The 14,751-nt window shown below is 51.3% G+C and overlaps 1 protein-coding gene and 3 pseudogenes across 1 annotated transcript, besides 10 other annotated features; all 4 read right to left on the bottom strand.

Annotated features, from left to right (window-relative positions):
* Positions 1–403, bottom strand: Tc00.1047053509717.176 (retrotransposon hot spot (RHS) protein, putative; the record flags this gene model as incomplete). The annotated part of the gene is made up of 1 exon (XM_810479.1): positions 1–403. A coding segment is annotated over one exon (403 nt), but the record flags the coding sequence as incomplete, so codon positions are not given.
* Positions 1–11,188: a sequence feature (areas not merged during assembly with more than two copies in the genome that could not be assigned to a particular haplotype).
* Tc00.1047053509717.164 lies at positions 2,366–2,866 on the bottom strand (annotated as a pseudogene).
* Positions 3,010–4,038, bottom strand: Tc00.1047053509717.152 (annotated as a pseudogene).
* Tc00.1047053509717.140 lies at positions 4,919–7,804 on the bottom strand (annotated as a pseudogene).
* Positions 7,866–7,900: a microsatellite.
* Positions 7,909–8,135: a mobile genetic element.
* Positions 7,909–12,003: a mobile genetic element.
* Positions 11,189–14,751: part of a sequence feature (heterozygous, non-Esmeraldo-like haplotype) that runs on past the window's edge.
* Positions 12,154–12,180: a sequence feature (AT_rich).
* Positions 12,514–12,565: a microsatellite.
* Positions 12,618–12,672: a microsatellite.
* Positions 13,124–13,186: a microsatellite.
* Positions 13,317–13,340: a microsatellite.

Genomic DNA, 14,751 nt, shown 5'->3' with positions numbered 1-14,751 from the left:
CAGCCTCCAATAGTATTTTCGTCTCTCGGCATAACGGCGATTCCGCTATTGTGCACAATGACGTTTCGCCGTTGGAGAAAGAAAAAGGGTTCGTAAGAAAACTCTCCATAGAGACGTCCTCATTGGTGTCCACAACGCCCATGCCGCCAAAAAAATTACGAAGGAATTCGTTCAGCCCCATGCTGGTGATGCGTTCCTTTCCCTCCAGCAGTACATCCTCCACCCAACTGTCAAGGGTCCAGTTCGGTTGCTGCCTTTTCTCCACTCCTCTGCGAGTCGCATCGGGTTGATCGGTCTCAGTATGGAAGTCCGACCTCGCTCTCCTCTGACGATCTCCTTGCGGCAAAGTAGGCGCTCGACTCTCCACATTGCCGCCTTGTACACTCTCCGGCCTTCCAGACATCGTTTCTCCTCGTCTTCCTGGTTGGATTGAGTTAAATCTAAACAATGGCCACCAAACAAGAAGGGCGAATGAAAAAAAGAAATACAACAGGCACAGTCATGGCTCGAAGCCACAACAAGGGAGTCATCTACACAGTGTGACGGCACAGTATTCGACGCACACCACATGCACGAGGACCATCACAACGATATGTGGATGCCATCCACCCAGCACAGTGTTGGTGAGAGCCAACAACAACAACGTGGTGCGCACGGAGGATTCCTCCACGCATACCGCTCGCCACGGTCCCACACCCGTGTGGCACCGCCGTCACCGCACAAACTCGGCAAGAGGACGGGGGCACACCGCCACTGACACGCACAAAAAATAAAAAGTAAATTCGGTGCAGCAATGGCCACACGCAAGAACCACAAATCATACACACCGCAACAGCGATGCATCACGGTAATCCCCCACACAACAGAAAAGAGTGCAATTACATGCTTTATAGAAAATATCTGCGGTGTGCATGGCAAAAGAGTGCCGTGACGCTGCCTTTCATATTGCATTCGCCATTCATGTATCACTTGGAAGCACGCAGCCACCACTCCTCCGTTCAGCTCCCCGTGCTGCTCGTGTCGCTCCACTGGAGGAAGTTGTCACCGCACATCCCCCCCACCGTGCACTGCGGAATACAAATCAACCACACGGCATGGGTGCGGTGCCGCCCCGCCAATAAATCCCAGGAACCTCCCCACTGCCTCGTGTGGCACGGACGGCAGTATCATGATGCCTGCGAAAGGCTTTTTTTCCAAACAAGAACGCGGCCGCACCACACGCCCGTAAAACCGTTTGGTCCTTCGCACGCAAAGGAGTTGAGCGGGAGAACAGCAGGAAAGGCAACACCCGCAACCATGAGCAGCACGCACACGCAAACACACCGCTGCCCCGCATATCACCAAAAATAAAAAGACCAAAGAAACATGTCACATCCCAACTACAAATCGCAGGTGCGGTTGCAGCACACACTCCCACCTCCTGGGCGTGTGCGGCCCCTCGCTGCTCGGCGCTCTAAGTGGGATCAACAAAAGCACCAATTCGAGAACATTCGACCACCGCCACAGCAGTCACGCTCCCCATTTCTCACAAAGGCAAAGGCTTGCAGTGGCGCAGCGGACGGCGGCACGCACAGTCGCAGGGTAATGGACTGCCGCGGGAATCACGCAACGACGATGCGCCCCTCCTTTGGGAAACCCAACAAAAACATGTGTCGCGCAGTCCCCGTGAGCAACACACATTGAACCGTATTCAGCTCCACTACTGTGGCCATCCGCACTCACAGCATGAGTGCGACAACGCAGGCCAGGAAGCACGAAATAACACCACGCATCCCTCCCATAAAGATCAGGCGGAGTCCGTGCTGCCTTCAACAATAATTCCACCCCACATCGCCCCTCTGCATATCCGCAGCAAAAAGGCCCACACGGTGTACACTACATTACAATTTCCTAAAGAGCAAACCGGATCATCAGAGCGCTGCCGTCTTCTCAATGTCGAGTAGAAGCTCTCTGATCATTGTCGCCGCCAGCCTGCGGTATTATGGAGGAGCATTACATTCTCGGCAAATCTCTCCATTTCCCTCGCTGTCGCGACGCCGCAAATGAAGTGACGTCCCACAAGTGGTTCCGACCGGTCTGAAGAACGTGACGTATCAGACTCACTGAAACTGCGCGTGTGTGTGTTATTACGGGCGAGCGACACAATGCTCTTGCACATCCATTTATTCCGATCCTGCGCAACACCATATTTGGCGGCGCGGAAAACGTTGGACATCAAACACGCACAAATCGCACAATGAATGCCCCTGGAAAAAATAATAATAACGTCAACACAGACACAGCGACCGAACAGATTAACAAAAGAAATCCAACCTCCGCGCGTCCTCCCGCAAGAAGGTGAAGACACACACGCTTGTCCACTTAGCTTCACTCCAACTCCTCAAAAGTTGACAGGTCCACGGCACGAGGAAACACGCCACTCATCCCTCGCTCCCTGTCACGAGGCATGGCATTGTGCATATCCAGTGCATCCGCATCACCCACATACGTCCCTTTGGGGCATTCGCCTCGGTAGTCATCAAGCACGCGCCGCTAGAAAGTGTACTCCCAGTCTATGCTGCATCTTCTGAGCGACCTTGCTGCCTTGCCGCACAAACAAGTCCACAATTTACGCATTATGACTGCAGACACGTGCCCGTGGGGATCCCCGCCCTTTCCCTCAGCCTTTCAAAGGGCGTGCGCCATACAAATGCCGGTCATGGGGCAGACACACACAGGCGCAGATACCCGTGACAGTGAGTGAGATACTCGCCGCAGAATGAGGTGCCGCAGGTCTCCGCTCACTGATCCAGATTGACCACGCTAAAGCCCACAATTCCCGTGGGTTTGGCATCCCAATAGTTCGTCGTGACTCGTTGACTCCCATGGTGAAGGAGTGCCAAGCAAGCAAGAACCAAGAGCCTGGACACTCTGTGGAGCCAAAAAGATAGAAAACGCGGGCTGGCGCGGGCGCAGCTAAGCGCCATGGGAGAAACATCTCGGCTCATCCCGTGGAAAACACTTCACCAACTTCATTGCAACATTGGCCTCTTGCTTCGTGGGTGTGTCACTTCTCTCTTCACTCCGTGCCAGCCTCCGTTCAATTCCCCACCCAGCAGCACTAAAAGTCACACTGCGCTGCCTCCGCACAATCACGCTTCGCGGCCAATCATTGTGACGCACCTCCGACCGCAGTCGCATCCCACCTCGAAAGCCCTCGCACCCTCTTCCGCCCTCCTGTGCATCGAGAGAAGACGCCTCTCTCGCGGTCTTCGCGTCCTCCCCAATAAAGCTCTGCAGTTGTGCTCAAACATCACCGGGTCTCTTGCCAAGAAGGAAACCGTGTGCGACGCGACCAATGTGACCATACACAAATTTAAAAAACGTTTTATAGGCTCTCTGGAGTGCCCTGCGTGCGCCCGCATGTACGATGGGAACACACACGATGCAATTCGGGCGAGGTCATCGTTCCAGCTCGCATCCCCACCAGGTGAGTCATTGACGGCTCCATCCCGCTTCACGACAGGTCAAACAACAGTGCACAAGTAAGTGCGCCGTGCTCTGCATTCACATGTGGTTCCCCTTTTGGGTCCAACGTCGTCAGGTGGTGTAAAGAGACGAGTCGCATTATCATTCTTCCATTTGCTGCTGCTGCCGCCTCATGTCCCGTAAGGAGCCGCTGATCCCTCTCTCTTTGGCGATAAAGGGCCCTCACGCATGGGATGCATCCCGCCTCGTGTGGCATGAGGAACAGCAGAGAGTCCCCAACGTTGCCAATGCGGGATTGACCGTCCAGTGCGGTGAGTACAACACGCTGGATCTATCTGAGGGTCGTCGTGCACAGTTCAGTCCGTCCGCGGCGGATACAATCCTCGGGCAGCCACACCTGTGCAAAACAGAACACCCTTCTGGAGAACGCCGAGCAGCTCCACCGACGTGTTGGAAAACCCACAAAAAGAGGGCCGGTCAACCTGCGGCACATTACCGTGCAACTTTAATATCCTGACATCGAGAAGAGCGTTTCTACCTGAGAGTGTTTGGCCGCATCGTCATCGTCATCACTGCTCAAATCATCTCAACAGGCAACAATGGCATCGCTCTCGTATTGCACATGCCCGTTGGCCTCCTCCACCCGCCGCCTCACGTCCGTATGAATAAAGTCTCGTCATGCACAGCGATGCGCCCCCTCGTTTCAGATAAATACCAATATTTTATAGTCACCAAGGTAGCAGTCCAGTTCTCCCTCCACAGGCACACCTCATAGAGGACGTCCTTCCGTTCTCTTTGCCGAATCAACGCACCGCACCCAGTGGATAAGCCCTGGTAGTTCCACCAAAAAACAAGTGTTCAATCCCCACAGCAGCGAATACTCTGTATGATATGAAACGCACAGTTTGTTGTGCTAGTGCACCGCACCGTCGGCCGCCTCGCAATGGTGCAAAGGTGTCATTCCACTGCCTGAGTGAGGCCTAAGCCCCACATTACACGCACACAGAGAAGCACACGGCGCATTTGAAAATATATTAATATTTTTTCACGGCACATCTATGGGAAGGAGCACCACCCCCGTATGCATGTTGGCAAAGCAACGGCCACACAACGGCGGTGCTAAAAACACGCATCCAGAAACAGAGGAAAGAGAAGAGGGGTGTGGAACACCCACAAGAAATGATGGATAGCCCATTTCAAACTGGCAGCAAAGAAAAGAAAAAAACAGCAGCAGTAGTACTGGTGGTGGTGACCATCATCTCCCCTTTTTTTTCTTCCCTTCACTCGCTAGTAGCCCAAACACGTGGGGTTCAAAAGTCCTCTTCACACAAAATTGTGCGGCAGTTAGCCTCTCTCCAACCAGCCGCCTCAATACATCCAAAAGAGCACACAAGAAAACCACAAATAGCCATGGGGAAAAGAGAGAAAAACAATAAAAGATCCCACGGCATTAGTACGGAGGCGGAGCGACACGCTTTTCGCACAAGTAGCCGTAAAGTCGGCCAGAGAAAAAGAGATCCAGGCCCGAGCAAACTCGGACCTCATAGGCGGTCATTGTGCTCCTTTGAGACTTTTCAGCCAGCTCCTGTTCCACCCGAAGGAAGAGGGCCGGCGGAATGTGATCCTCGCCGCAAAGAGCTGCTGCATCGGGGGCCAAAGAAACAAATCCTCGCATATTGCGGATGTCAAGTGGGACACACCACCGCATTTCCACGTCATTATCGCTTGGCTGCGCACGTGCGTCTCTTCACGTACCCCGTCGTTCCTCAAGAAGCCTTTCCGCAGGAGTCCTCAAATGCAGTGGACGCTTGAGAGCAACAAGCCAAGCCTCGCAATCGCTGCCAGCCTCACAAACCATCTCCAATGATTTCCCACCGCGAAGTAAAAGTGCGAATGCGCGGTGGTTGTTTGTTCCAAGGCTGGACGAAGTGATGTTTTGCGTGGCATCATGGCGGTGCGTCCCATTGTCAAAAACTGCCTCCTGGCGTGTTTTTGCCAGCTGTGCCTCGCCGCTGTGGTTCACAAATGCGGTTGTGTACAGGCCGATGAGAACTTTTTCGATGTCACATATCCACATGGTGACTGGAGGGCGTTTGCGATTCAACGGGAATCCCTGATGGTCCAGCTCACAGGAATGAATACGTTTGCAGTCCTCCGAGAGAAAATATGGGCGTCCGCGAGCACTGCCCTTGCTTGATATCTTTGTCACGCGGACCCCGTTGCGTAAGTAATTCAGCACCTGATCCACAACAGAACTGAGGTGGCGCTCCGTTGTCTCGGCATCATGCAGTTTTCCATTTTTCTTTGCCACGTAATCATCAAGCATACGATGTCAATGCACCTCGAGTCCTCGTCCCAGCCTCTCCTTGCGGGCCTGTTCCTCTTCAGCGCTGGCCAAGTATGCCTGTTCCTCTTGCGTGAAGCCCTCGTCAAACTGGCGTCAAATGATGCCCGTCTCCTCCGGACTAACAGGAATGTCCTCAAGGGAAATGAGCCTCGGCAAATACTCCTCGATCGTTTTGGTGTCGGCAGCAAGAGCCCTCTCGGCGGCGTCCTCCTTGGCTGTCGCCTGCTCACGCTTCTTCTTCCGCTCCTCGGCCAAGGGACGCACCTGTTCCGGGAATTTTGCATTTATTTCCTTAATCTGATGAATCCACTGCCTCCGCTGGCGACACCGCTCCTCCCGGACGGTCCTTCGCACCGCCTCAATGGAATGCCGCTCCCGCATGATGGCCTCTCGCCCCCTCGCCCCGTCAAGTTGAACCATCTCGAGCTGCTGCTCCTTCGTCCAAATGGCGCTCTGCCATAGGCTGAGTTCTTGCTCCGGCTGCTGCATCGCCTGCCGCAACCTCTCCGAGGCGCTCTCCTCGTCCTGTTTCCTCGTTCAGATCTTCTCCAGCGTATGCTCGTACTCCCAAATGCGGTTTTCGCGGTCGGCCTGCAGAGCACCGCTCTCCCGCTTTTTCGCCTCCAGAGTCCTCTCAATTTCGTCCAACGTGGCCCTACCTCTCCGCTCAAGCTCTTTGATCATCTTCCCCGCCTCATGCTTGAAGCGCTCGCGAACCACACTCAGCTGCCGTTCCCGCGCCTCCTCACGGTTGCTCTCAATGGCGTTGACGCGCTTCATCCCTTACTCCTTTATGCCTGAAATGGACTGTTGGATTCATGGCCACAATGCCTGTAGTTGTACACGGCCCGGGCAATCATGAGTTCATCCCGCAACTCCATGATGTCCTGATCAAGACGCCACTTGTAAACGGCAAGATCCCTTGTGGTGGATCCAATTCCGGTCGAGAAAAGAATATTGCCAACACGACAAGTCGTGGAGAGACAATGGAACGATTCCTCCGCCCACACGGCATCCGAAAAGGCGTGAGCCAATAAAGCCGTCTCGGTAGAACCAGTGAGGCTATTGTTGCGGTTGCCTTTTTCCGTGTTGTACGCTCGGCGCAACAACTCACTGAGTTCTGACATGCCGAAGGGAATGCACAGACGACGGCGGCGAATGCCGGAGACAATTTCTGCTCCCGACACCAGTGCTCGTTGGGCCCCTTCGTAGTGTAGCTGCGCGGCGGCATCAATGCCACACAAAGCGGGCCGTCCGGTATCTCCCAATGCGACAAATGTCAGGGAGTTTGCATCCATATAATCTACAAACTCCGCCTCACCATCATCGCGGCAAAGCTGAAAAACGACGGTGTCGGGCAAATACGAAGGCATTGCCTCCAGCTCAGGCATTGGCTGCTTTTCAAACAGCACGGGGAAAAGCATTTCTCATAGTTTTTGACAATAGTGTCCATCGCCGCTCGAGCGTCGCCGTCCAATGAGACACGAATTCGCGCCGCCATTCGCACACGCGGTCCCTCCCTCACGGAGCCCACAATAACTCCGAGCTCGTTGTCGGCGTCAAGAAGGTCTGCGCGGTGCTCTGTTGACCCAATGACGTGGCATGAGAGGGCAAAAATGCCCTTTTTGGCGCCCAGCCGAATAAATTCAGTGATGACGCAAGCAGCATATCCTTCTCCAGCTGCAGAGCCGTACATGAGTTGTCGCTTTGGTGACGAACGCACGCCGTAGCTGATGGCCACCGTGTTCTTGCGTTCCTGAGTAAAGTTGGGGGCGGCAGTGGCACACAATTTTCGGAAGAGTGTACTTGCGCCCGGCACGTCCAACGCCAAATCGACGTCAAACAAGACCTCAGCAACCGGAAATCCGGCATCCCTCAGGGGCTGGGGGCAATTCAACCGCACCGTGTTGCCGTCCACCCGCATTGCCGCGGGGAGCTGCGAGAACGGCGTCGTGGTTTGGTGGGAACAGGAACGGCTTTCGCCTCCATTGGAAGAATATCACATTGAATGCTGCGCTGTGCGTTTGTTGCATACACAGAGAAGAGGGTCAAAGAAAGAAAGAAAAGAAGAGAGAAAGAGGGAAACAACACTAAATAATCTTCTGGGCCGCTGACCGGATCCTGAAATCACCTCAAGAAACCAAACAAGAAGGGAAAAGGGGTAATACAGAGGTAGTTCATTGCCTCAATGTCTTCTTCTGATTAAATATATATATTCTTTTGACCGTTCGATTTATCTTTTGAACTCAGGTAGGATCAAAAATATTATTACCTACGAAGTGGCAGGCTTTGGGGTCCTCCGAACACAAGATCCCGCCGCTCCGCTTCGCAAGTTCCACCCCTTCGCCAAATCCTGAAGTGTAAAGCACACGACCGCGTGATATGCCGTCTGCGGGGTTTTCCGCACACCGCACGTAAGCAAAGAATGCCTGTATTCCGCGAGAGTCCAAAAACCCATATATCCGTTGCGGCTCCCACGTCATGGCGTGTGTTGCCGAGCTGCCTTTATTCGCCGCTCCTTGAAACAGTATTTTTCACCCAAACGTCGATGGTGGATGGCAAGATGGCGGAAAAGGCCGACAAGGCTAGGCGTACCGCGCGAGCATCGGCCTGCATGATAGAAAAGGCTTCTTCTCGCACCTTCCCCCGGGAATTTTAACGTCGCCTGATTGTGTAATAAAAACGGCTCACCATCCATGAAGCGATGCATCCCTGGTGATGACAGCCGATGCCTTTTCCGTGGGCTTGTTATTTCGCCTACGGTTATTCTCGATGGTGTGTCGCAATCTCTCGCCCAAACCAGCCACCGACGGCGGAAGGTTCGCCGGGGATGTCTCCAGCACAATCCCCCGGTTAAGTGCGGATAATCGTCGTCGCACTGCCCTGATGAAAAAGTAGTAGTCATATAAACGCGTGCCAAAAATGGCCGCCGCATACAAAAAGCATGACGCCACAACCTCCATTCCCGCGATGGTTAAAGAATTGAGCGCCGGCACGACGCATGCAGACCGGACAAATTTGTCACTCAGAGATACCGCCCGGTGAGTGTGATCAAACTTCACCCCAGGAAGATGTACTGCGTGGCGCCAGGTTCGCGTTCCTCCCACAATGTCGCACCGCTTTTCGACCCTGCAATGCGTATATTATCGATCCAAACGCCGACACGCACCAATGGAGGTGCAGCCCAGAGGGGGTGAACCACCGTCGTCACCCCGCAATTGCCGAAGTAATAATAATCTGGAGAATTTCTGGGCTGGTCTTGTGTCCCATTGGGAGCCGTGTCAGCTCCACCAGCGTGCCGTCCTCCACGCGGCATCGAAAGAGATGCCGAGTCTCCCGCGGTAAAAGGACTTGAAAAAAGGACGCCTTCACATCCAGGCAGGAAGCGGCCTCAGCCATCACAGGTGGCAAATAATGGAAACTGTGCAAAAGAGGAGCATTAGCCCCTCAAGAGTCGTCTATTTTCTTGCCGCGTGGCCACGCAATCCATCGTCGTCTCAAACCGGCGGTTCTCTCCTCCACAAACAAGAAGGCGCTATCCATCCGCTTTTTGTTGCAGACGAAGCGTCCCCGATTATTCCTGCTTCATTCAATAATCGCGCGTCATAGACTGGAGTCCTCCGTGAGCTTCCACCCGATGCAAAGGAGGACGGAGGAAAATGGGACCGCCCGACGCGTCCTTGTCGCGCGTCTTGTAATGGTAGCAGCATGATTGTGATGAAAATCAGAGGAAAAAAGCTCCTCTGCTTTCAACCAGGGCTCCTGCCCTTCCGCAGCTTCTCCCTTCAAATCAATGCGATCAGTCAAAACACCTGGGTCAGCAGTGTGGTTTATTTCCCGGAATATCGAACTGTGTTCTTGGAAAGGTAGAACGAGTCGAAGTGCTTCGTCAACTGCGAGACCACGTGTGGGTCCAAATTGTATGTCTCCATGATTGGAGCAGCGTGCCGCAACGCACCGCGTTTTATGGAATGCGCCGTGGCACCCCAAAGAGCCAGAGCTCGCTCCACGTGGGCATTCGTCAGATTCGTGAGCTCTTCGTTGCGTCGAAGTGTCCCGCATAACGTTATAGTGTCTAACGCATCCTGCCCTCGTGCCCTGACGAACCGCAAGAAGCAGTGGGGATCCGCCCTCGCCGTCTCGGCGCCACGACCCAATCCAAAAACTAAGGTCCCGTCCGGCTCCAGTTTAAAATTGTTGGGAGTGAAGACCGCAATCTCAAACCAACGACTCGCCGTTATCCACGCAAGTCGAAAAACAACACGTTCCCTCCAATCGGTCCGGCTGCGGATAACTTGATTCATCTCTTCCTCTCTCACAGGGCACGCCTGCTTCGTCTCCGATGGCGCCGCAACCTTTTTAAACCTCAAAACCGCCATGCCCAGCGGGGTTCCATTCATTTGCAACATGGACCGCAGCTTCCTGGCGTGCTGCGGTCAGGTCGATGGCGCCACGTCTCACAGTGCCATCAAAAAGGCCGCACGGCTCTCCGCGTTGATCGGCTGTTCGTGCGTGCGGCAAAAAGGTCGTAATTTGCCCGGCTAGAGACATTCTCTGCTCCCACGTTGACGGCGTCCACATTTCTCGGGCCACCTCGTTCGCCCTCCTCACGCAGCCGGCCCAAAGCGAAGACGTCGGTGATTCGTCGTACCACAGTCGAGCGTCGTTGGCGGATAAGCTCCACTGCCCTTTTCGACGATTTCGTCGGGCAATTTGAAAGATCGGGTGGAGCATCGGCGGCGCGGTGCGACGCCTGTGCGTAATGGTGGGAGGTGGCGGATTGGATGGGGCTGCCGTCGTCCGCTTTCATAAGCGGCGGGCAGCCCCTCTGCCGTTTTTTGATGGGCGCCTGTGTTGTGAGTAATTCCCTCTGGGGCGCACATTGCATGTAGATGCCTCGTGTCCATAGGCACGACATAGTTGGCATCGCAAAGTGCGTTGGGTTTCTCGCCGATCGACGCGAGGCCGGCCGCCCTCGCATAGGTGTCGGTCTGGCGAACAGCAGTGTGTAGACGGGCGCGCGGTTTGGAAAGCCGGATGCCGGGATCGGATGCCATCGTGAGCCGCATCCGGAATGTATTCAGTAGGGACCTCCTCATATGATTCGATCAGTGGGATCCTGCAGGCCTTCCAGCGCGCCGATCCACTCGACCAAATTGCCAAAGGCAAGTTTAACCTGCTCGTTGTCCTGTTGCCAGCATTGGTATGCGCAGCGGAGGTCGATAACGACTCCGGAGGCGCCCTCATTCCATATGCGCGAGGGCCACGTAGTGACGTCGAATGCGCAGAAACTGCGTTCCCCTTCCATGGGGAATTGGGCGTCCAGGGGAGAAGTGTGGGAAGGCAACGGCGTGGAAGGGTGGAAATGTGGTCTCCCAACATTGCCGTGAGAGGGCCTGTAAGCTGCCGAACTGTGTCGGGCCACGCTGCTAGGCTCGCCTCCAGCCATCAAGATATTCGTGTGATGCGGTATTGTCGTTACGCCATCGTTGGCGAAGTGTCGAGTGGCGGGGGCCTCGTCCCGCCCCGCCGTCTCCGCATACCGCGCGGGTTGTTGTGCATTATGGCGTGTCTCCCGATCCCGGAGTTGAGCAGTGAGTCTTCCCAAGTTGAATTCGCGCTCCCGGAATTGGGCGCGAGTGTTCTTCAACTGCTGTCGTAGTTCTAGGACCTGGTTGCCGGCCCCGGCGATATTGGATTCCCTTACCGATTGGCCGAAACGCACCCTCACGACCTGCGAGTTAAGTTGAGCATTTCGATTCTGCACGACCGCGACGGCGTTAGCGTAATCAATATTCAGGCGCTCCCTTTCAGCAGTGATGAGCCCTTGTTGGTGCCCCAACTCCCGGGCTGCCCCCATAGCGGGCAGGAGCGCCTGTGTCTTGAAATTGGGGATCTGAGGCGCCCGGAGATTCGCAATGTGTTCCGCAAGGCTCGAATCCACCCTATGCTTGGCAGATCCCGAGATCAGGCGTAAGTTTGTCATTGCCGCGCCGACGGTTACCATCGCGTCCGACGGTCAGCGTTCGTCAGAAAAGGTGAGCCGCGGCTGGATATCACCGTGCTGGCATATATTCCCAACCAGCGGGCACAAACGTAGCTCTGCTCAGAGGCCTTGTAAAAGGTACCAAAGCCATTTCCTTAAACCAGATTGAAGGAATTCTTTGTAGCCGCAATAAAAAATATTAGGAGTTGGTGATTGTGTCTTATATGTTACTTGTTTGTGTTATATATATATTTTCACATGAATCTGATATAATTAACACTTACCTTTGTGATCTTTTTCTGGGAATTAAATGTAAAAAACGTAAGCGGTTAGGAATGTGAGTGCCATTTTGTTTTTTATTTTTTATTTTTTATTTTTAGCGGGTGCATTAGAGTGTTTCATAAGCCCATTAGGTATTGAAATACTGAATTTGGCGCTAATGTAGTGCAATAGTGACGGCAAAAAAATCATCAAAAGACAAAAACAAAAGAGTTAATGCATATAGTCTACAATGAGAAACAGAAAACCCGCGATTGATGGGATATATATACATATATTTTGTACCTTGATAATTGGCATGTTTTGTTTCAAATTTAATGACCCTATATTTGTTCGTATAACTATTAGAAAACCTAACGTGGATGCATTGATTATTATCTATTTGATATTTGCTATGCTCTGTCATGATGATTGCTTTTTTTCTTTATTGTGTTTATTGCTATTATTATTATTATTATTATTATTACTATCATTATGTTATTATTGATTTTTCTAAGGACGATATTTATGTTCGAACCGCGCGTATGACACCCTGATATAATAATAATAATAATAATAATAATAATAATAATAATAATAATAATAACAATAAAACATTGAGTCATTGCGGGAAAAATGCATGCAAATATTTCACGTTTTATTCTTTCAAAATAATAACGGAGTACAGGTTGTATATCGCTGCGAGAAAGGTCTGTATGCTGAATTGGAGAGAAAAATAATGTTTATCTACCGTGAATATAGCATAATTTGTTTTTGGGTAAGGTAATAATAAGATGAATCAGAATAAAGCTTTGGCCAATTTGCTCTTCATAGTAGGACTACATAAGTTCGGCTTTTCCTTTCAATTTTCAGAATCTATAATCAAGATACCTTTTCCTTCAATGCATATTTTTTGAATCCGAAGGCAGTATGTTTTCTTTATTTTTAAGGCTTCATTTTGTTCAATATGATGTGCCGAGGAAGAATTATTAGTGATGTTTTGCTACTTTGAGTTCACCAGTTTTTCTATGAAGATTGATTTATACAGATAATCGTGAAACCTTTTTCTTTATTGTTTATTTTTTGTGTTTTTTATTGTTATTTATTTGTATATTTACATATATATTGGGGAAGGGAGTTCATTCCTTTTTTACGTTTTTCAATTTTCCATGAATCCCTTCATCTCTTAGCTTTTTTATGGTTACGATACATAAGGGGTCTAGTCTGGGGGACGGAGTTGCTAGCGAGAGCAAATGAAATAATAATAATAATAATAATAATTTTAGGGAGCTAAATGGCGGACAAACATGAGTCTAAAACTGAGCGCTTCAAAAACTTTAAAGGGCATTACGCGCCTCAGGAGGAGGCGATAGCAACACTCATGCTTGAGGCCTACAATGGCCGCGACAAGGGGATGTTTAGTTTGCTAGAACGCGATTAAGATCCTGAGGCATTTATTATTGAGCTGGTCTCTAAAGATTTCTGAGGATTGCGCCGCATGGTGTGAAGAAGGGAATAAATGAATAAAAAATGACTCGGTGGAATATGATGACAACAACTCAGCAAATATCATGCCAATGTTACCTTTTAATTTCAATACGACACAAAAAAGTCTGGAGCGTATTTATGCACCTAATCTTCCGGCGTTTTTTCAGATTGCTGATATAGCTTTAGCGTCTCACGAGGGACGTGAGAATTTGCTTTTCCATTTACCACAATACAAATACAGGACTGAACTATATGCTCTTACGTCTATATGCTTGTTATTGGATGTTAGCGAGGAAACCAGGGAGGGAGAGTGTGTACTGAGATTAAGAAGGAGTCGAGAAGTATTTGGTCTTCAGCCCATGATGCACTGGCTACTTTGCTGGGGGATGACTTTTTGGGAGATCAGGTGTATGTATTACGTCTTTCATTTATTTATGGCTCCGGATGGGAGTGTTATGCCTCGTTGATAGAGATTCTTACAACGCTTCTTGCTGATGCTCTACTTGGTACCGACGAAAATTGGTAAATTACGGTTTTGTTTCATCAATTAAAACGCGTCACAAGAGTTGACAAAAGCTCTATGGATCACCTAGCCTTTGAAGAAATTATAGCGTACAGTTATGTGCATCCCTCCTTTGTTTTATGTATGCATCAGCTAGAGATGGATGAAGCAACTGCGACACCCTGGCAATTTTATGGTTGACTGCCTCAGCGCGGTGCCAGGGTCAATTGCTCCGTATTGTCGGGGGAAGCCAGGAGCCAGCAATGTTTCCCTCACGGGGTCTTCTTTGTTGGCGCGGGGCTGACGGCATCACAACCAGCGCCCGGGCCAGCTGCGTTTTGCTGGGGCGTGGCACAGCACCACGAGGTCTGGGGGCACGCCTTACAGGCATGTGGGACATCGAATTTATTTGAGGAAAATCAAAAAAACAAAAAAAAAAAACAACAAAAAACACGCAACATCTACGGCAGATTTGTGGAGCCAGTTCCAAAATGCAGTTAAAGATATGGCGAAAAATGCCTATTGTTGCACACGGCATATCCTGTATGTCATTGTTAGAGGCGTAGCAATGTGATGAAGACAGTGAAAAGGAGGCTTCTGAGCATGAGGTATTTTGGGAGTCTTTCAGTCAGCAGAACCAAGAAAAGAGAGTTGTACTACAGTGGGATAACTTTCAGTTAACGACGCGCACACACAAAAATA

The sequence above is a fragment of the Trypanosoma cruzi genome, genomic scaffold (genome assembly GCF_000209065.1).
Source record: "Trypanosoma cruzi strain CL Brener 1047053516417 genomic scaffold, whole genome shotgun sequence".
Classification (NCBI taxonomy): Eukaryota; Euglenozoa; class Kinetoplastea; order Trypanosomatida; family Trypanosomatidae; genus Trypanosoma; species Trypanosoma cruzi.
The sequence above is the reverse complement of the archived record's forward strand: the minus strand, read 5'-3'. Positions and strand labels throughout refer to the sequence as shown.